Raw genomic sequence first — 21,658 nt, 5'->3', positions numbered from 1 at the left:
CAGGAGTGAAAAGAAGAGTCCCCCTGGCACGGAGCCTTCCCATGATGGGGGGGCGGGGGCAACCTATGTTGACAGGCCACGCTGAGCTGCTTTTTAAGAGTGAAAATGGGTTGTGATGTTAATAATTAAGCCAGATTCTCAGGCGTATTGGGACTGACTCAGTTTTTAAAAATGTAGACACATATCTCCACCACATGCGGAAAAACCAGATTCACCTGCCATAAATCAGTGAAGATTAAACAATGCCTGTGCTTTAAAGTTCTAGCTAGAAAACTGATGTGTGATGGAAAACACCCACACAAACACACAGAGTGGTCGCCCTTGTAAGGGTGGAATGAGGCCCGCCGGGAAAGGGCGTGAGGGCGGCGTCCTGAGCCTTGAGGGGGGGGGGGGGCTACTGCAGTGCGTGCCTTTGTTTCAGCGAATGCATGCTCAAGACTTACGCATTTAGTGGTATGTGTCCTTTTCCTCAAAAGAAACTACTAAAAGAGCCATAAACAAATATTCAAGTGTAGTTAATGCTATTCAGGCTGACGTATTTAGGGGTAAAGAAAACTAAAGTCTTCATTTTCTGTTTTAATTTTTTCCAGCTGTACTGAAATATGATTGATGTATAACATTGTATAACTGTTAAGTAGTACAATGTGTTGATTTGATACTTTTATATTGCCAACGCAGCATTACCTAACTCCCCATCACATCCCATAACTACCGTTTCTTTTCTGTGGTGAGAACATTTAAGATCTACTCTCTTAGCAACGTTCAAGTATGTGGTATGCTATTGATAACTATAATCACCACACTATACACTAGATTCCCCCAAATCTTCAACTTTCTTTGCGATACATCAAAAAATAAGATAATGGGTGGGTGGATAGAGAGATGGATATGTGATAAAAACAAAATGCTGTATTAATAGTGGAATTCAGGTGGTGGGGGATATGAGTACAGAGATATTCTCTGCACAATTCTTTCCATTTTTTAAATTTAAAAAAATTTCACAGTAAAGTGTGAAGAAAATCCTAGCCAAATCCTGTTGCCTTCTGAAAACTCAGTTTGCATCCCAGCTCTCTTTAAAATAAGAGAGCTGAGTCCTCGCCGTGTTGCTCAGTTGTTTGAAGCGGTGTGCCATACACCAAAAGGTTGCAAGTTTGATTCCTGGTCAGAGCACATACCTAGGTTGCGGGTTCAGTCCCTAGTTGGGGCACGTAAAGGAGGCAACCAATCGATACTTCTCTCTCACATCCATGTTCCTCTCTCCTCTTTCTCTCTCTCCGTCTTCCCCTCTCTCTAAAATCAATAAGCATGTCCTTGGGTGAGTATTTTTTAAAAAAGACAAAGAAATGATGGTTAGAAAATTGTTCAAGAGAGATGAGCCAGAGAGAGTAAGCTCTCTCCTTGATAGGTTAAAAGGGTTTTAAGAATTGAAAAAAGGTAGGACTTTCAGTATGTGGTTCAATGTTATTTAATGCAATGTCTAAAATTATCACACAGGTCACATGGCCTAAAATAATGTGATCTCTTGTCTCCAGGACACCTACTTGAGAAAAACACCTTCTGCCTGTGCCCTGAGTCCCAGCTGCCTCTTCCTGGAACATGCTGGGGGACACAGCAGCTTCCCTGGGGCCCTGGTTGAGTATGGGCCATGAGGTCCTCAGCTCTGGAGGCCAGACCCTTCTCCGGGCTCCTTGTTTGGGGGTGCGCTGTACCAGGCAGGCCTGGAGGGTCTCCCTTGAGACCACTGTGGCTGGAACTAGTAGGAAGTCCCACCTGTGGAGGTGGAGGGAGGGTCTGCCCAGCTCCGTCCTCTTAATTCCCAAGCTCTTCCAAGAGGGCTCACTTCCCCAACCCCATCCCTTCTTCTGCAATCACGACCTCCTCCAACACAGCATTTTCTGGCCCTTTGCCCCCAGGAAAAACACAAAGAATAATCACCATGGTTGGGATGCAAACAAGGGCCAGGATGTCAGTCCAGATCTGTTCAATTCCAGAGCTGGAGTGCTTAACCACATCCATTTCCCGGGTGACTGGGGACACGCCCTAAAGCCTTGTAGCCTCAGTTCCAACATCTGGAAAATGGGATGGTTCTGGTGCCATACCCTCTCACCTCTCCCACCCCTCCCACCCCTTGCTCTTCTCCTGATGCTGTGAGGATTTCAGGATTCCATGTAGCATTACATGAAAAGCACTGGGAAAATTGAGCGTCTGGCTCACAGTGAGGACCCAATATGAATATTAGCCTTCCTTACTAATACTATTATTACTGAGTCATGCTGGGTGGGGTAGGAAGGGGAGCATGAACCGGACAGGAGAAAAGCCTTCATGAGGTGAACATGGCTTTTGAATCATCTTTTAAGGGATAAAAATTGTACAGAGATGGTGGGGGATGGCACTCCAGCGAGAAGGCACAGTGACAGCCAAGGCCTAGTGGCCTGGGTGGGAAGTGTGCAGCCCCACCTGGCTGCAGCATCGAGCGGGAAGCTGGTGGTGAACTGGGGGAGGGTAGGAGATACATGGGTTTGGCCTGGATGTGCAGGGTTTCAAGCCAGCCACCCAGGAGCTAGCTGACAAAGCCAGGAGAGTCCACGCTGGTCTGGCCTCCAGCCTCACCTTTCCACCTAATCTCATCTCTGGCCCCTGGAACCCACTTGCCAGCCACCATGGCCTCCTGGCTGTTCAGACTCACCAGGCTCTCTCTCACTTGCTGTTGCATCTGCCTGAAACATCGTTCCCACCATCTCCTCTGCGACCTGAGGACCCAGTGCAAATGCCACCTTCCTCATAATGCCTTCTCTGCCTCCCTAGCTAAGGAGCTCCACCCTCTCAAAACTCAGGCTATTCCCCTCATTGTATGCCTCCCTTTCTAAAACTACCTTGTGCATGTTGTTTACTTGCTTCTTGTCTGTCGGCCCCCACTAAACTGTCAGCTTCATGAGGACTGGGACTTTGGCTTATTCAGTGGCGCACCCGCCAGCAGCTACAGCGCTGCATGGCACTTAGTAGGTGCTTGTTAACAGAAGGACTAAAATATTTTTAAACAGAGGAGTGAGAAGATCTGATTCATGTTTTAAAAGACTCCCTCTGACTGCTTTGGGAAGAACCGCATGTGCATGTGTGGGCAGAACAGGGAGATCAGGGAGGTCCAGGGAGTGATGATGGGGCAGGAGTCAGGGTGCTGGCAGTGGAGAAGTGGAAAAGTGGTCAGCATTTAGGAGGAGGGAAGGACATAAAACGGCAAGTGAGTGGAAGGGAGGCTGGGGCAGGGGGGGTAAAGGATGAGAAGGAGAGAAGAGTACATGACCTATGCCTTTGATGATGAGGTGGGGGTGGGAGGAAGGAAGATGCAGGAAGAGGGGGAAAGTGTCAAAACAGTGTCTAAGATGCCTGATGAACATCGCAGGGATGAGACCCAGGAAGCAATAATAATTATTATAGTTATATAAAAATAATTATAGCTATACTAGCACATGAGCTCTGTGTTTACACTATCCATCACATATCAATATTTATCTAGCACTGGGAATGCAACAGTGATTGCCACAGACTCAGTCTCTGCCTTCATGGGACTGATAATTCTGTTGACTTGGGACAGAAACTAAACAGATTAACGGATCACGAAAGAAATACATACTTTAAAGTTAGGTCGTGATAAATCCTGGAGTCGGGGGTTGGGGGATGTGGAATAAAACAGGGCAAGGGAAAGAGAGGAGAGATTGTGTTGGAGTCTGTCGCCCAGAAAGAATTTATAAGTATTTGTTAAAGACTTAATGACAGGAAGTAGACAGTTGATTTAGTACGTGTTTAGGGAAATGATCTAGATACCTCCAAACGTTTCTATGAGGTGGGTTTCTTTTCTGTTATACAGAGAAGGAAACTGAGGCAGAGGGTTAATGTGATGAGTCGCCAATGTAAGAATGAAAACTGCAATCAAGGGAAAAGGGACCTCTAGGTGTAAAAGGCCTCGCGCAAAGGTCCGGGAAAACAGTCATTAATTGGGACAGAACAGGTGAGCCCAACAGGCACGCATTGACCTATGACGTCATCGGGACGTTACATAGCGTAACATCACCTGGACGTAGCTCCATTTTCCTTCCCGGACAGATCCTCTGTTAGTCAGGCAAGGTCTGAATGTAGCCTCTCATTGGCTACTCGCTCCGTCAATCCGTCTAATTCTTCCAGTCTTCCGCCCCGCCTTCCTGCGCTGATCTCTGATAGGCTAACGTGGCCGTCACTTCAGAGAGGTCCGCATTCCTTCCGCCTTTCTCTAGGAGTCCGAGGGCGAGGAAGGTGGATTCCAGACGGCGCCCACCCCAGGGGGTCTTCTTCCGTCTCTTACTGGCTGCTCTGGGTGTCAGTCTCTACGCTACTCGGCGCTGATTGGCTATCCGGCCGCCGCTCTGCGCGGCGCCGGCCCCGCCCCCGTCGGGTGTTTGTGGTGGGGCTGCGGAGTCGCGGATCCCGCCGGAAGCGCCAGGACAATGGGGACCCGGGACGACGAATACGACTACCTATTCAAAGGTACGGCCAGTGGGGCACAAATGGGCGAGGAGATAACGGCGAGACGGCGGACAGGCGGGCCGAAGTTGCGTCCAGGCCCCTGGGCCCAGGCCGGAGCCCGGGGCTAGCGGCCCTACTGGGCAGGCAGTCAAGAAGGCCTAGGCAGGCTGGTTTCTGTCAGCTTTGGGCCTGAGTGTGCGACCGTGCGGACCTGGCGGGCCAGAGGGACCTGAGGTTCCCTGGATGCGCCCAGGCAGGGCCGGAATCTAGAGGGGGTGGGGCCCGGAGTGGCAGAAGAGGCCGTTGGGGCGGGGCCTCCGGAGGGGGCGGGACCGCCCCAGCTTTTGCCTGGCCGGTTGGAAAGCTCCCTTGGGGATGGGGACTGTCGTTCGGAAGCGAGGATGGTCCTTTGGGGGCGTGGCTAGGGCGCGGCGGGCGTGTCCAAGAAGAGGCCTGGGCGGGTGGGGGCGGTGTTCCTCACGGGGTGGGCGTGGCCATGTTTGGTCGGAGGTAACACGTTTGGGGGCGGGGCCCGGGAAAGGAGGGGTGAACAATGTGGGTTGAGGTGTGTGTTGGACGACACCGGATTTCTTGGAGGGGCGCCTGGGGTGGGTGGGTTAGGGAGGCGGGGGCGGGGGTGGGGGCGGGAGGGGTGGGGGAGGTGTGTGTGTTGGACCTAGGCCTGGTGGGTAATAGCAACAGTTACCGCTCTTAACTCTTAGAATTCTCTTTATTTCAAGAAGATATTACTGGTAAATCGTTTATTGATTACACATGATAATGGATGAGACACAAGCTTCAGTCTCGTCTATAATTTTATCTGGTACCATAAAAATATGGAACGCTTCACGAATTTGCACAGGGGTCTTGCTAATCTTATTGTCGTTCCAATTTTAGTATAGGTACTGCCAAAGCGAGCACACACTTAGAACTCTTAAGAACACTGCCCAAGTATTTGCACTTTTCCAAGCTCATTACACACGTGAATTCATTGAAATCGTCACCACAGCCCTGTGAGGTCGATATTCAGCCTCTCCTTTTATGGCCCTGGAAACTGGGGTAGAGGGAAACCAGGGCAGAGTGATAAGTGTTAGAGCAGGATTTTGAACCCAGGTCAGCTGTGGGCTTTACCACTTAGGGATTGTGTCTGGAGGAATTTGTAGCCAGGATCTGGGATTGAGATGTCAGACTGCCTCCTTCAACACATGAGCTCTGATGGCTCAGGTCTGGGCCAATTTTCCCAGCCAGGGGGACAGAGGGCTTTATGAGCCTCAAGTGTGGCCTAGGCAGGTCAGCCAGCCATGGCTGGTCTGGAGCCAGTTGGGGAGCTCCTTCACGTAGGCCCAAGCTGGGGAGACTCGCCACATGTCACTAGAGTCCTTTGTCTCTCAGCTTAGCTTGTTTAGGGGCCACAGGCTTCACAGCACCTTCTGTGTGCCAAGCTGGACTCTGGCCAGGTTCTCTGCTGTCCGTGCTGGGATCCCTGGCTAATAGTGGCTGCCCTTGAGACCTAACTCCTGGGCCCACGCGGGGCGCGTTTGCTCTGCTGCCTGCTGTGTGAGAGTCTGCCTCCCATGCCAGCTTTTGGAATCTTCCCCTTGTTGGGGGGAGTCTGGCCATCCCTGGGAGTGTAGTCTGTGTCTGGAGGTAGCCTTGGATGACCATCCAGCATCTTGGGCCTGGGGCCTGGGGACTCTGGGGATGTGGAGAGCGGGTGGAGCACTCCGTACCTGGGTTTTCCATGTGGTGAAAGGCTACTGGGCAGAGAGAGTACCCAGATAGAGGCCCAGAGTCCATCCTCACAGCACCATGGGCTCTGGGAGCTGCCTGCAGGCTGATGTGTTACTGGCAAGTGAAGCTGTTTGGTCAGCAGGCATGAGGCCATGGCCCTGGTGCTGACTAAGCCTTGTGGTTGGTCTCACCTTAGAGGCGGGGGAAGCTCTCTCAGGCCTTTGGGGACTGGTGACAGGTGGTCTGGACTCCAGTTCTGCTAGAACTGGTGCTTGTCTCTGCTCAGCATGCCTTTAGGCAGCTGCTCCTGGATCAGGGCTGGGCACCCGGCTGGATGTGGCAGTGCAGGAGCAGGGGGCGTTCCCCCAATCACCCCCTCCAGGTTTCTGTGATCATTTGCTTGTTATTTTCAAATATGTGCTGCTAAAAGTAACGCAGGTCCCAGCAGGTCCCAGTGTTTGCACGAGTCATCTTTTGCCCTTTGGGCTATTTCTTTGAAGTATCTTCCCAGAAGCATGGTTACTGGGTCAGGGGCAGTGGAACGGCTGTGCACTCTAGTCCACTTCCTGGAAACGCACCGATCTGGCTTCTGCAGCAGCTGGCATGGGGGAGAGGGTTGCCCGCCTGCCCTGCTGCCCTCCTCCACTGGCCTCCTTTTCTGAGTCCGGCAGGTGCTCCGATGGCCTTCTCAGGCTGGGTTGGAAGTGAAAATCTAACCCACAAGGTCAGGGTTCCCCAAACTGTGGTTACCTGAGACCTCTCCTTTACACTTACACCTTGTCGGAGGACCTTCTTCCCTGTTATCCTTTAATGTTTATTTTTAAATTCACTCAGGTTTTCATTCCCTTAAATGGGAAAAGGAAACTCTATTTGGCTCTGGTAAATAAAGAAGGAGGCCACAACCCCCACGTAAGTTACCAGAAATGGGGCTGGTAGACAGAAAGATAAATATGCTGCACCAGCACCCTCCTCAGTCCCTCCTGAGACTCCGTGGCCTGCAGAGAGTTAGGCATGGGCATGAGAGAGGAGTCCAAGACACTACTGCCCCAGAAGGGCTGACCAGGGTCAGCTTTCTTCCTAGCCCTGCCTCCTGGTGCAGGACACTGTTTTATCAGGAAAAGGGGCAGCCATCTCCTCACGCCCGACTGTGTACCCAACCTCCCCCAGGCTTTGGTCATCTTCCCCTGGCCCTGTCCTGGGCATGGAGGGGCCACACAAAATGAGAGCACTTTGGGATGTTGGCTGCCGCCTGTCCAGCCCTCTTTCCAGTCCTGTTTGTTTTGGCAGCCATATCACAAGTTGGCTCCCCTGACCTCTACCACCAAGGCCAACAGATCCTCCTGGGTGTTTTTCCCACGTGGTATTTATTTTCTTCTCTGCACATTCACCCTTCCCCAGAAGTGAGGTTGTTTATTTGTACCCAATTATAGATTCTCACATTTATCCTGCTAACATTTTATCCTGTCAGCTGTGGGCCGTTTGCCCAGCATGCCGATCCATCCCTGGGGGCTGCCTGGCCTCTCCTCTGATAGGCCAGGCTGTGGGGTCTACAGTGGGAGTGGTGGCATCCCTACGGTCCACCAAAGTCTTTCCAGAGCCCCTGGCTATTCACCTGGTCCATAAGGTTGTGGTTTGCATGGGAAGCTTCCACAGTGGCCCAGGGCCCTCTCTGCTGGGCTGTGACTACCCCACCCCATCTATGAGTCCTTCTGGGAAAGAGGGCGAGGAGAGAGTGGCAGCCAGCCCGAGTGCTCGCCTCTGTCTGCCAAGTGCTCCGGAGGCAGCCTCCCGGCCGTGCAGCCTGGGCAGGACCCCGCCAGGCGCACGGGTCCGGCATCCGAGCACAGCGTCCTTTCCCATTGCGAATGGTGGCCCTGCCTGTACTCCAGCTTTGGACACCTCGTCTCTGCACCCTGATTTCCCAGGGAATAACTCTAACGAGATTGCCCCCAGGTGCCAGTCCCTGGAGCCTGAGATGATCCGAGTCTGCTTCCTGGAGGAGAGGGGGGGCCCGGCTCTGCCTGAAGTAGGGGAGCGTATCCCCCCTACCTGAATGGCCACTCAGTCTGCCTGAACATGTGAATGTGCGCCCAGTGTAGTGCCCACCACCCACCTGTGATGGGTGCCACACTGTCACGGGGCAGGCCAGGGGACCCATGCCTTCAAGAGGTACCAGCTCTTTGTCTTTGCCACCTAGGCTTACCTGCCCTGCCAGCCAAGTGGCGTGTCTAGAGAGGCCATTTCCTGGCCAGCATTGCCATCAGCTTCTGTGGAAATGCTGGGGGTCATGTCCTCAAGGGCCCTTTATTTCCCCAAAACAATAGCTTGCTTGTGCCTTTGACAGTGCCATTCTCATTCCCACATTGTACCCCGAGCCAGCCCGGTCACTGCCCTGCTGGCCGTCTCTGCATTGGGCACATGTGCCAGGGAGTGCCTGGGCATTCTGGCTTCTCCGCCGTTTATCTGGGCAGTGGCTGGCGGCCCTTGGACTGCCACTTGGTCACTGTGTTGAGTGTCCCCAACTGTACAAGAGGAATGATAATGACATTTGCCTCTGGGGTGGCCCCAAGAACTTGATAATAAAGCCTTTCAGGCTGGGCCAGGGCAGAATTGATTGGGCTAAGAGAACCCTAACATGGGGAGAAGGTTGGCTAGGGAGTGGGGCGGGGCGGGGGGGACTCTGCGCCGGGCTCAAAAGGGATGACTCTTCATTTTTCCTTCCATCCCTGATGATGTGAGCACAGTGAGCAAACCTGCCCTGCCTTGGCCAGGTTCCTTTGGTTGCCATGGGAAGGAGGTGAGGGTTGGGGTTTTGGACAGAAATCAAAAGTCAGCCCAGCCTGGCCTGCACGGCCTCGGAGCCCATTCGGGACCCCACCAGCGTGGCTGGGAGCCCTCGGCCCTGGGCTGCAGGCCCATGTCTATCTCCACCTGCTTTCAACCTTTCTCTGAAGCCAACGTGGCAGTCTCGTGTTGGGTACCCACGGTGTCAGGACAGGACACTGGCTCTGTCATCCCAGGTCTTGTGGGCCAGGCCATGTAGTGGTTTGGCGGGGGAGGTGGGGGTGGACAGGAAGACGCCTGACGAGGCGTTTTGAGTGACGAGCAGGAGTTTGCTGGCTCCTCCACTGGATCAGGATGCCCCAGGTGGTGCGAGAGGAGGAGGCTGAATCAGATCCCTGCGCTCAACCCTAGACACAGAAAACCTGGGTTCAAATCCTGCCAGATCACTTTCCAGTGGGTGGTCCAGGTGAGCATGGTTGGGAAGTGGGCGTGGGCCTGCTCAGACCTTTGCCCTGTGTCCTTTTGTTCGGCTCATCGTGTACCGTGGGCCGTCATTCTCCTGTCCGCGCCTGTTTCCTCATTGGTAACATGGGTTACAGGAGGCTTCTGTGAGGCTTTCTCAGCACAGATTCATTAGGTTTTCTCTTTTTGCCCTGGCTGTGTAGCTTGCTTGTAGTGTTGTCCCCATCAGCCAAATTGAGGGTTCAATCCCCAGTCAGGCAGATACAAGAATTAACCAGTGAGGGTGGGAGTGAGGTGGGTGGAGGTGGAAGAGGGCATAGAGGGGATAAATGGTAATGGGAAAAAAAAATTAAAAAATAATGTAAAAACATTAAATTAAATTACAAAAAAAGAGTCAACCAGTGAATACATAAATAAGTGAAACAACAAATTGAAATTTCTCTCTTCCTTCTTTCTCTAAAATCAAATTTAAAATTATTTTATGTTTAAACTTAAAAAGATTTTATTTATTTATTTTTAGATGTAAGGGAAGGGAGAGGGAGAGAAACATCAATGTGCGGTTGCTGTCACGTGTTCCCCACTGGGGGACCTGGCCCACAACCCGGGCATGTGCCCTGACTGGGAACTGAACTGGCGACCCTTTGGTTCGCAGGCCGGCACTCAGTCCACTGAGCTGCACCGGCTAGGGCTAAATTTTATTTATTGATTTTTATTTTATTCATTGGTTGAGTCTTGTACACGCCCTGACCAGAGACTGAACCTGAAGCCTTGGTGTATCAGGAGGACAGTCTAACCAACTGAGCCAGGGCTAAATTGTCTTCTGGTTCTTATTATTCTTGGCTCTGAAGCAGCCAACGCAGAGAGGACGTTAGGTCCTAAAGGCTGGGTTATCGGCCCCCTTCTTCCCTATTGCCTGAGGATGGTGAGTTGGAGGCTCTGCAGCCACTTTATTGTTTTTTTTTTTGTTCACTCTGTCCTGTGTGAGGGGCCCTGTGCCAGGTCCTGGGGAGACAGCAGGGAAACGATACTGTCTGAGATCCTGCCCTTGAGGAAGGCTGGCAAAAAAAACAAATTAGTGAAACCAGGCGAGTGTTGGAGGGTGGTGAGAGCTATGGAGGAAAGGCAGGGGAGGGGAGTGGGGAGTGTCGGTGGGGGGGGGGGAGCGAGGTTTTACGAGGAGTGCTGGGGGGGCCTCCTCCTTGATCAGGTGCCATCCGAGGCATCACCTAGAGGAGAGGAGTGTGGGAACCAGGCCAGTACCTGGAGAAGAACATTCCAGGCAAAAGACAGTGTGCACTTGCACATCTGTGAGTCCCCGCGAGAAGGCCCGCGTGGCAGGAGCGGAGTAAGCAAGCAGGGGAGAGAGAGGAGATGAGGGCAGGGAAGGAGCAAGGGCAGGTCCTGGCAGGGCCTCCTTTGGTGTCCTGAAGAGGACTTGGGCTCTCACAGCAAGGGAGGCAGGGTCCCTGGAGGGCTGTGGAAAAAGGGGCAAGACCGACTCGGGAGCTCACAGATACCGCCTGGTGGCTGTGGCTGGGAGAACAGCCTGTTGGGTGCGGGTGAGAGAAGACTGAGGGACACCGGGGAGGGGGGCTGGTACAGCAACCCAGGAAGAGGAGGAAGCTGCCTGGACTAGCCAGGGTCAGGGCCGTGATGGTGGTAGGAAGTGGGGGGAATCCTGACAGGCACACGTAACATTTTTCATCGAGGAGAAACTTCACTGGGGCTGAGGGTGATCAAGCCTATGGCTCCCACAGTTCTCCACTGGGCAGATCCACCCTCAGGTGCCAGAACCCAAGGCTCACACTTGGGGATCCTTCGGTTTCCCGCTGGGGCGCCTGGTCAGACTGCTGTGGGTCGTTCCTTTTGTGCTGCACATAAACCCACGCATGTGCGCGCATGCACAGACACAGTCCCCCTCCAGTGTGCCCTGGGACTGAGGACAGCCCTCCTGAGCCCAGGAGCTTCCTAGACTGTCTCGAGTGGCCCCACTCCTAATGGGAGAGACCCACTGGGGCTGCTCTGCCCGGCTTTGTCCTGCTCAGAAGGGCTCTTGTCCTGGATGTCCCTGCAGAGCAGTCCCACTCTGGGGGCTGTTCCCTCTCAGCTACACCCTCAGCTACGTTCCTGTTGTAAATGGGCGAGTTGGCTATGTTGAGCAGAATGTTGGTTTGCTTGCAGCTGCCTTCCATGAGGACGTAGCAGGGTGGGCATGGGGCAGGAGGCTTCTCATTTCCTGTTACCTAGAACTCCAGAGCCAGGTCTCTGTTGGTAGGAACCTGGTGGAACAGTAGTAACAATTGCTTCCCCACCTGTCTTAGCAGGTGGTGTGCTGCCTGAATTCTGATCCTGCAAGCTCTTGTGTTTCCTTTCCTGAAGTGGCTCTCATTCCTGTCTTTCTTTTCATACCTTTGGAAAAAGCAGCCTAGAGAGGTTAAATGACATGCCTGCGGTCGCCCAGCCACAGAGCTTAATTGGGCCTCAGGGCTGCAGGGGGAGTTTGGGGTTGATAGATCCCAAGCCTCCTGCCTGCAGAGGTACCTGGGTCCCTGAGCCTTAGCTGGGCCAGGACTGCTCTGAAGAACCAGACGGAGGCAGGGGTGTAGTGCTGTTTACAGTGGCTGTGTTTCCAGAAGCCTGGAGCCACTGTTCGCTTCTGTACCAAGAAATCTGGTGCATCAGGTGAGGGGCTCTAGGACAGCTCTGGTTCCACCCCGTGGTGGCTGTTATGTTTCCGAAGAGCCCAGGGCACCTCTGCGACGGCTCTGCGGGTGGCCATGGGCAACGCGTGGGCCTTGGTTTGGTGGGCCGCCCTGCTCTGACCCATGGAGCCTCGCCTGTGTTTCCCCCTGCCTGTCCAGTGGTGCTCATCGGGGACTCGGGTGTGGGGAAGAGCAACCTGCTGTCCCGCTTCACCCGCAACGAGTTCAACCTAGAGAGCAAGAGCACCATTGGCGTGGAGTTTGCCACCCGCAGCATCCAGGTGGATGGCAAGACCATCAAGGCCCAGATCTGGGACACCGCTGGCCAGGAGCGCTACCGCGCCATCACCTCCGCGTGAGTGGCAGGGATGGGGAGGGTCAGGAGGCCGTGGACACAGGGCCAGTAGGTGCCGAAGGAAGGGTAGGAGTTGGGCAGGAGGAGAGAGGAAAGCATAGCCCTGATGTTGGCCCAGCGTGGAGGGATGAGGCCCCCAGGAGCTCTGGGACCCTTGGGAAGACCAGTGCCCACCCTTGACCACTGTGACCTCATGTGGGCATGTCCCGTGGCCCTGTGGGCCACTGCCGTTTTGCTGGGTGCTGGCTGCTCAGGGAGGGCTATTATCTGGGCCTGGATAGGGCCATTCCACTCTGCCCACCCCTAGCCCTGCCTGCTTGGCCTGCCCTGCCTGGCTGTGTTGCCCGTCTTCCTCTTCCCTCAGCTCCCCGTGGCCACCCAGCCATCAGGATCTACTCACACTGCCTCCTCCCAGACTTCTCCAACCCCCCTGGCCGTTTCCTCATTAGTCACTCACTGTTCCCTGAGTGCCCCCCACTGAAGCCTGGTCACCTCCCCATCTCCCAGTCCTTCAGGGTGGTTGCGTGTCCATAGTCTCCTTGGTAGGTGGGCCACGGCAGACGTCGGAGCTTTTGCCCAGCAGCAACCCTTTCCCTGCACAGGTGCTCTTTCTTTCTCCCTTTTTGGTGGGTGTCTTCTGAGCTCAGGCCCTAAACCCCCTCCTCAGGCCCCCACAGTCCTGAGCTGAATTGGGACTGCAGAGCCCTCCCTCGAGGCCATGGTGGCCGCTCCTCAGCTGGGAGCTGCTGCCCACAGAGCCCTGGGAGCCCCCGGGAGGTGCCGGTGGGCAGCTCATCGCTGCGCCCTGCTGTCTGTCCTCACAGGTACTACCGCGGTGCCGTGGGTGCGCTGCTGGTATATGACATTGCCAAGCACCTGACATACGAGAACGTGGAGCGCTGGCTGAAGGAGCTGCGGGACCACGCTGACAGCAACATTGTCATCATGCTGGTGGGCAACAAGAGCGACCTGCGCCACCTGCGGGCCGTACCCACTGACGAGGCCCGTGCCTTCGCAGGTGAGTGCCTACGGGTCGGAGCAGTTTCACTTAGGGTCAGGGCCTCCTGCAGGGGCGAGCTCCTGACAGCAAGGCAGTGGCTAAGGCCTCAGAAAAGTTTCTGAAAAGCAGGCAGCCCCCTAGGTCCTTCTCATTTTCCCTGGCTGTGGGTAAGGCCACAGTGCCATCATCCCCTCCCCGAGGAGTGGGCATTGCAGTCCTACCCGCTGGACCCCAGCCTTTCATTTCCCCGGCCAGGTGAGCGGGCAGCATGTAGAGGCTCCTAGAAGGGGCAGGGGAGGACCCCCCGCTCACCTGCACAATATTCTGTCTGTTCCAGAGAAGAACAACTTGTCCTTCATCGAGACCTCAGCCTTGGACTCCACCAACGTAGAGGAAGCTTTCAAGAACATTCTCACAGGTGGTCCCAGGCCTGGTGGGGGCCGCAGGAACCCCAGCAGGCCCACCAAGGGTGGCATGGGAAGGGCACCAGCCACGCTGGTTGCACGCTCCATAATGTAGCCCCTGAACCTTCATTTCTTAAACCTGCCACTCAGTCCAGGCAGGAGGATGGACAATGCACGCTCTCTGAGGTCTGGCCAGATCCCGTCACACTGGCACTCGGGACCCAGAGAGCCCCTGGACCCAGCATCCTGGGGTGCGCCCAGTCATGGCTCCACCAGAGAACAGCTAGGTGGGGGGCAGTCAACCTTGGGCCCAGAGCTCCTGGTCTTCGCAGAGTTTATTCTGAGGAAGAGGGGTTCTCTGATCTTTAATAACAACCCTGAGCTTGGGAGGGTATCTTTGGGACCAGATGTGGGTTCCACTCTCGCTGAGTGCACTGGGGGAACCCTTATGTCAGGGGGTGTGAGTAAACTGCAGTGGGGGCCTTTGGGAGGGGCACAGTCTTGGGGCTGCTCCCTGGAGGAGATGACATCCAGGCGAGTCCTGCAGGGGACAGTCACTGCAGGCAGGGGCACACAGGGCACTCACCTCGCATCCCCCCATTGCAGAGATCTACCGCATCGTGTCACAGAAGCAGATTGCAGACCGCGCGGCCCATGACGAGTCCCCTGGCAACAACGTGGTGGACATCAGCGTGCCGCCCACTACCGACGGACAGAAGCCAAGCAAGCTGCAGTGCTGCCAGAACCTGTGACCGCCCCGTGCCTCGTCCAAGCGTGCGTGCACATCCTCGCCCTTCCCCTGCCCCTCGCCGTGACGTTTTCCCTGACCTGACACTCTCTGTCCCTCTGTGACTGACCCCCACACTCCCACTGAGCTCCGCACGTCAGCTGGGGCTTCGGGAGAACGGGAGTCAAGCAGCAGCTCTGTCCCTCCCCCACCCCCAGGAAAACTTGAAGCCCGGCTGCTGCATCTGTTTTTCTTGGGCCCCAGTGGGTCTCTGGGCGGGGCGGGGCGGGAAGGGTGATAGGGTGGACAGGGCCGGAGGCAAGAGATGGGTGCACCGAGCAGGCTTCTTCAGCATCCCACAGCAGGATCCAAGGAGTGATCACCTCCCTCCCTCTCCTGCCAGTTGTCCTAGCTGGCCCTGGTCCCCTCCTAGAACCCCGCTTTGGGCTGAAGCCTGAAGAGCAAGCGACCAGGGCGGGAGGCTGGGGCAGGCAGAAACAGACTCCTGTCACCCCACTTCCCACGCACAGCCAGCACCGGCATACGCCTTTGACCTTGGCCTCTCCCGTGTGTGCGTGAATTCAGCTCAACTCCTGCCTGTAGATTTATGCTGGGAGAAGACCCGCCCCCTTCCTTTCTGCACGCGGCGCACTCCCCACCCCCCCCATGCCCTTCTCTCTGTCTTGTCTGCCCGTCTGGTCAGGAACCTGTTTGCAAGTGAAGCAATATCTCAGTGTTTTGTATATACAACCGCTCTTGTAGCCTCTGGTTTTTTTGTTATTATAGAGAAACACAGATTCTTTATACACTTTGTAAGATTGACGCCAAACCCTAGCTCTCCGATCTCTTATTATCCCTGTGGCCCCTGCACTGTTGCCCCAATGCCTCATTTCTCTGGCCCGTTACTAAAATGTGTAACCTGACTTCCTGGACAGCAACCTGCCGCCGCGCCTTTGTCTTCTTTCTCTCCGCCAGGTGGTCACCCCTGAGCCACGGCCCTTGCTGCACACGTCCTGCCGTGGGCTGCACTGCCGGGCTCGGCCTGACAGGGAGCGAGAAGACCAGGCCTGAGCCCCCGCCCAGGGCCATGCAGAGGCCTCCTGAGCTGACCATGGGGGTCCCAGTGTGGGGTGGACCCTCTCCAGGCTACACCTGTGACAGGGAGGGAGGGAAGGCCAGGGGTTTGACATTAAACTCCCTGGTCCTAGGACTCCCAGCTCTAGGGCCTGAGGGTGGCCCTCTGGAGGGGATGGGCTGTGCCCACTCCTTTTACCTCCCAGCCCTGGGAGTCGGACTGCTCGTTGCTTCCACCTGCCCCGCACTTGGCCACCGCCTGGGATCCCAGCAAGGACTGGCGAGAGGGGCTTGCCCGGACGTTGGTGTTTCTAGTCCCAGCCCAGCTCTCTCCATCCCAGGCTGACCCCTGAGGAGAGCTGAATGGGATGCTGGTGACAGGGGAGATGGACGGCCTGGGGTTCTTCCTCTTTTCCGATTCTCCCCTTGTCCAGGTGGGCAGGACTGGCCTGAGGGTGAGTTCCCAAAGTGGAGGAGGAGGAGGTGTGGCCAGCCCTGTCCCTGCGCTGACCACATGATCCAGTGTCTGGTCCGTCTCACCTGAGTGCCTGGCAGCTGTTCTAAAAGCTCCAGCCTCTGGCTGAAACCCTCTGTGCCCTTGACCCCTAGGGGAGTTACCAGAAGGGGATTCCAGGCTCCAGCTTCCCTGCCTGGAGGGACGGGTAGCCCGCATATCCCTCCAAAAGAGCTCTGAGTTATAGGGGCTGTTCTGACAGGAGTTGGGGTGAGCCAGGGTTCACACTCCAGGCTATGGAGCACCCACAACCCAGGCATGTGCCCTGACAGGGAACTGAACTACACTTGGGACCCCACGTCTCCTGGGTTTGGTGGGGTGGGCTGTGAAGAGGGCAGAAGGTGAATGGGGGCTGCAGGAGAGCTAGGTAAAGCGCTGAAGCACCCGGAAAGGTTTCAGGTGGTCAAAGATCCAATCTCTCTGGAGCCTCAGATTGGCCAGGCCCTGGGCACATACCAGGGGATGAGACCGATGTGACCCCGTCCCCTTGGTGTGACAGCACAGTGATGCTATTTCAGTTTCTCTGATTTCAGTGATTTGATAAGCACCACATGTTGGCTTTGTGCCAGGCACTGTTCAGGGTTTTTTGTTTTGTTATTATGGTAAAATACACATTACAAAATTTGCCATCTCAACCATTTTTTTAAAAAAAGTTTTATTTACTTTTAGAGAGGTGGGAAGGAAGGGAGAAAGGGAGAGAAACATCGATATGTGAGGGCCACCCCAGTAAGTTGGATTTTAAAAAAGCTAAGGGTGGGAGTGTTCTGCCCCAATAAATTTTTTAAAAAATTTAAAGGGAGTGGCTCTGGCTGGTGTGGCGCAGTGGATTGAGTGCCAGCCTGTGAACTGAAAGGTCACGGGTTCGATTCCCTGTCAGGGCACATGCCTGGGTTGTGGGCTAGTTCCCCGGTTGGGGGCGTGCGAGAGGTAACTGATTGATGTATCTCTCACACATCGATGTTTCTCTCCCTCTCTCTCTCCCTTCCCCTCTATCTAAAAGTAAATAAAATCTTTTTAAAAGAAAGGTAAAGGGGGGACCATGTAAAAAGAACACGCAACATGGGAGAAAGAATTTGCAATCCATAGTCCTAATAGGAATATTTCACTATGCATCTGTAAAATACAAAGACTTTTTTTGGTAACATTACTTCAATACTATTTTACCCCTAAGGAAATGAGCAGTAATTCCTTAATATTGTCAAATATCCAGTCAGTGTTCACATCTCCCTTATTGGTTTAAACCTTTGTTATGATTTGTTTGAATCAGTATCCAAACATGTCCACTGGCCCAAGTGGTTAATGTATCTCTTCAGTCTTTTAACCTACTGATCCTCCTACTTTGATCTCTCTCTCTCTCTTTTTTTTTTTCCATTTTATTTAAGAAGTGGGCCATTTGAATGATAGTTTCTCAGTCTGAATTTTGGTGATGGCTTCCCTATGGTGTCTTTGCTTTTTTTTAAAAAAGGTTTTATTTATTTATTTTTACACAGGGGAGGGAAGGGAGAAGAGGGAGAGAAGCATCGATGTGCTAGAGAAAAATCAATCGGTTATCTGTTGCACACCCCTCTTTTTGCTTTTTTTTTTTTAAAGATTTTATTTTTAGAGGGGAAGGGAGGGAGAAAGATAGTGAGAGAAGCATCTATGTGTGATAGATACATTGATTAGTTGCCTCTTGCACGCCCCTAGCTGGGAACCTGGCCCACAATCCAGGCATGTGCCCTGACTGGGAATTGAACTGGTGACCTTTCTCTTTGCAGGCCGGCACTGAATCCACTGAGCCACAGCAGTCAGGGTTCTTTTTGCTTTTTAAAAATTTGATATAAAGTTCACCATTTTAACCATTTTAAAATGTACATTCAGTGGTAGTATACTCAGAATATTGTGCAACCTTCACTATCTAATCGTGACCCTTTTCACCACTTGGAAAAGAAACCCAGTACCCATTAAGCAGAGTAACTCCCGTTTCCTTTCCCCCCGCCCTTGGCAATCACTTTTTCTCTCTATAGACCTATGGTGCCATTTGACACATCCCTTTGTCCTCATCATTTCCTGTAAATTAATAGATCTAGTGGTTGCTCAGATTAGGATTGAGCACCTCATAGGTGATGTTGTGCACATACACAGGAAATAGATGTCAACATTTTTCTCATTTGTGTTAGCAGCTGCTACAAAGTATCACCCAGATTCATAATCCGCTAGGGACTACAAAAGGGTGATACTCACATTCTGTTCCCCTTTATTTATTTGTGGAATATATCAATAAAAAAAAAATTTTCCCCTCATCTTATGTGTTTACCCCAGGGTACAGATTGTATAGATCAGCATAAACAATTACTTTCTTTGCTTGTCCATTTTCAAATTCATAATGTTCAAGATTATGGGTTGGCTTCCAAAGCCTTCAGAGGTAACTATTACTAATTTTCATTTAAAATGCATGGACTTTGCCCCTTTCTTGGGGCCAAGCTTTCAGCCAATGTGCCCAATGGGAATGGAATTGGGTAGGGGCAGTACATCAGGGGCTGACTCTTGCCCAGTGTATCTAGGAGTTTGGTTACACACAGGGTGGGTTGGAGGGTGGAAACATGAGAAAATAAACTGGGGATCATGGGAGCCAGGTTTCTCACTTCAGAGAAGGAAGTTAGAAACAGGTAAAGGAACTGGAATAATTCTTGATGTTGGATTAGAACTAGAGGTATTGTGCATTATGGTTTTAATGATAGGGAAGTAAATTATATATGTACGAATGTACATATGAATTAACAATGAGAGAACCAAGAATTAATGATACTGTGGTAGCAATGAGCACACTGAGCATTCAGATCTTGGCTTTAAATATCATTTGTATTAAAAGGAACCAGGACTTCTTGGAGAAATGGTTGATTCTAGAGCTGAGGCAGGAAAATTTTAAAGAAAATTCCACCATAAAACATCTTGCTGAGCCAGTAAGGAAGTGCTGAAAGTTGGAATTAGAAAAATTATTTAGCAACCATTATATAATAAAAGATGTGGATGGGTAACATCCCTTTCTGCCATGATTGAGGATGTGATGGCTAGAGCTACAGCAGCTGTTTTGCTACCATGAGGGAAAGGCCAAGAGATTCTCAGAATCATCGACCCTACCATCATTTGACCAAACCAATGCCAGCAGCCATCCTCCTCCAGAATTTTTCTAAAATTTAAAATGTTTAATTTTTATTGATTTGAGAGGGGGAGAGAGAGATTTGTTCCATTTACTTACGCGTTCAATGGTTGATTTTTGCATATGACCTGACCAAGATTTGAACCCACAACCGTGGCATATCAGGAGGATGTTCTAACCAACTGAGCTACCCAGTCAGGGCGTTCGTCCAGAATTCTAGTGAGTAAAAATGAAAAACCATTGTTGTTGAAGCTAACAACAACAGAAATTGGCTCATCAATGGATATTGAATCTGGTGGGTAAAGGTTTGTTGAGGAAGAGGATACTTAATTAGTTTCAAAGTATTTCCTATAAACCAGTTATTAACAAGTACAACATACTAAGTCATGCTGGAGAAACCTGGTAGACAATTTTAATCACGTTAGCATAATCAGTGATGGGAGGAATCAGCATTCTCTGCCCCGACACATGTATGCACTGAACACCATCGCTACTGTGGTTCCTTTCCCAAATGCATAAAGTGTGAGGAAATGTTAGACAAACACCAGTTGAGAGATTTGACAACACAACTAGCCTGTAATCTCCCAAAGTATCGAGGTTGTGAAAGACAGATTGAGGAACTGTTTACAGAGACTGACTTAGATATAATATGATTCTGGGATGGATTCTGGAGATTTCAAGGACTTTATTGAAACTATGAATAATATTTGGGAATTATATGGTAATATTGGATCAATATTAATTTCCTGATTTTTAAGATTCTACTGAGATTATTGGGTAGAGTGTGCTTGTACTTAAGAAAAATACGCTTAAGTATTAAGGATTAATGAGATACTACATGTGTACTGGATACTCAAAGGATTCTGAAATGTTAACAATTAGGTGGAAGGTTTTCAGGAGCTCTGTGCATCATTTCTGCCACTTTTATGTAAATTTGACATTATTTTAAGATAAATTAAAAACCCAGTGCATAGATTTAAACATTTGATGTGTTTTGATATGCAGTCATTACCCCTATTGGAGGCCACATCGTCCAATTTGTGGCCAGTGGAAGCTTCTGATTGGCCCTCACTGAAACTACATTAGTGGGTAATGTCATTGATTCTTTGATAACTCTTGTGCTTTCTGGTACATCATGATGTGTCAAGTTTATCTTATTTATTGTAGAGAGAGAGAGAGGAAGGGAAAGAGAAACATCGACTTCTTTTCCACTCACCCATGCATCCATTGGTTGACTCCTGTGTTTGCCCTGACCGGGGATGGAACCTGCAGCCTTGGCGTATCGGGATGATGCTCTAACCAGCTGAGCTACCTGGCCAGGATCCCTGGTTCTTTGGATTGGAAATGGTATTTAAAGACCACATGCTTAAGGAAGTACTCATTGCAATGAGATCTTTGTTTTTTACCATTTCAGTGGACAAAACTAAGAAATGTTTGCTTTTATAAAAATAAAATACTTCATAATACTCCAAATTCAAATTCAAGACTACAGGGGTTTTATTTAACATGATCAATCTTACATATATACCCACTTCACTCCCTCTGAAAATCCCAGTGTTTAACACCAATATAATTACTCCTTTGCTTTATCCCATTACACATGCAGCACGCTTAGAACAACAGTTTTAATGCCACTTCTACCAATATAGTAGTGGTATGTACAGTCAAAATGTTGTGTTTTAAAGTCACTAGGAGTTTAACTCTTTTTATCGCTAACTGCATACACAAAGTCATTAGTTTTAGTTTTTAGGGATATTTTTAAATTTTGTTTTATAACTATATAAAACATTTGTATGGTTGTAAAATCAAATATATAAAAATGATTTATATTTCCATTAAAAATAATGAAATAAGCTAGTATAACAGCAGCACTGAAGCAGTTGAGCTAAATCTATGCACTAACTAAAGGAGGGGCAGGACAAGAAAATAATATTGAGGCTTTTTGCATGTACCTGAATTCTTTGCCTAGGATTCCCCCTCTTCTAGTTAACCTCCACTCACACCTTACTTGTCAATTTAATTGCTTCTTTTTCAAAGACATTTTAGGATTTTCCAAATTATTTCATGATATGCCCTCCCTCACTTGCCGCAGTTTATCGCCATTGTAATTAATAATAACATAATTGGTGGTTTTATGTCTGTATCACTCCCTAGATTGAGGTCCGTAGGGGCAGCAATATTTCCCTTACTTAATATTGTGTTCCCAGCGTCTAGCACAGTGCCCGCTCATAATAGGCTCTTACTGATGTTTATATTACACCTGGTGAAT

At 51.4% G+C, this 21,658-nt stretch overlaps 1 protein-coding gene and 1 pseudogene across 1 annotated transcript; one reads left to right on the top strand and one right to left on the bottom strand.

The window, feature by feature from the left end:
• Positions 1–4,349: 4,349 nt before the first annotated feature.
• Positions 4,350–20,890, top strand: RAB11B (RAB11B, member RAS oncogene family). Its single transcript, XM_054583328.1, has 6 exons — positions 4,350–4,518; positions 12,336–12,531; positions 13,356–13,549; positions 13,869–13,949; positions 14,542–14,709; positions 20,557–20,890. Exons 1-5 carry the CDS (start codon positions 4,479–4,481, stop codon positions 14,685–14,687), a joined length of 657 nt encoding a protein of 218 aa, XP_054439303.1. The 5' UTR covers positions 4,350–4,478; the 3' UTR covers positions 14,688–14,709; positions 20,557–20,890.
• LOC129078587 (uncharacterized) lies at positions 5,328–5,418 on the bottom strand (annotated as a pseudogene).
• Positions 20,891–21,658: the final 768 nt, after the last annotated feature.

This window comes from Pteronotus mesoamericanus, unplaced genomic scaffold (assembly GCF_021234165.1).
Source record: "Pteronotus mesoamericanus isolate MK-2021 breed Mesoamerican mustached bat unplaced genomic scaffold, CSHL_Meso_final contig_730, whole genome shotgun sequence".
In the NCBI taxonomy this organism is placed as follows: domain Eukaryota; kingdom Metazoa; phylum Chordata; class Mammalia; order Chiroptera; family Mormoopidae; genus Pteronotus; species Pteronotus mesoamericanus.
Note: the sequence above shows the minus strand (reverse complement) of the source record. Positions and strands in the feature narration are given on the sequence as shown.

Excerpts from the sequence above, each read along its gene's own strand:
- RAB11B (XM_054583328.1), top strand. The coding sequence starts at position 4,479 with ATGGGGACCCGGGACGACGAATACGACTACCTATTCAAAG. Across the intron at positions 12,532-13,355 it reads TACCGCGCCATCACCTCCGC|GTACTACCGCGGTGCCGTGG; the intron begins GTGAGTGGCAGG and ends CTGTCCTCACAG. Across the intron at positions 13,950-14,541 it reads TTTCAAGAACATTCTCACAG|AGATCTACCGCATCGTGTCA; the intron begins GTGGTCCCAGGC and ends CCCCCATTGCAG.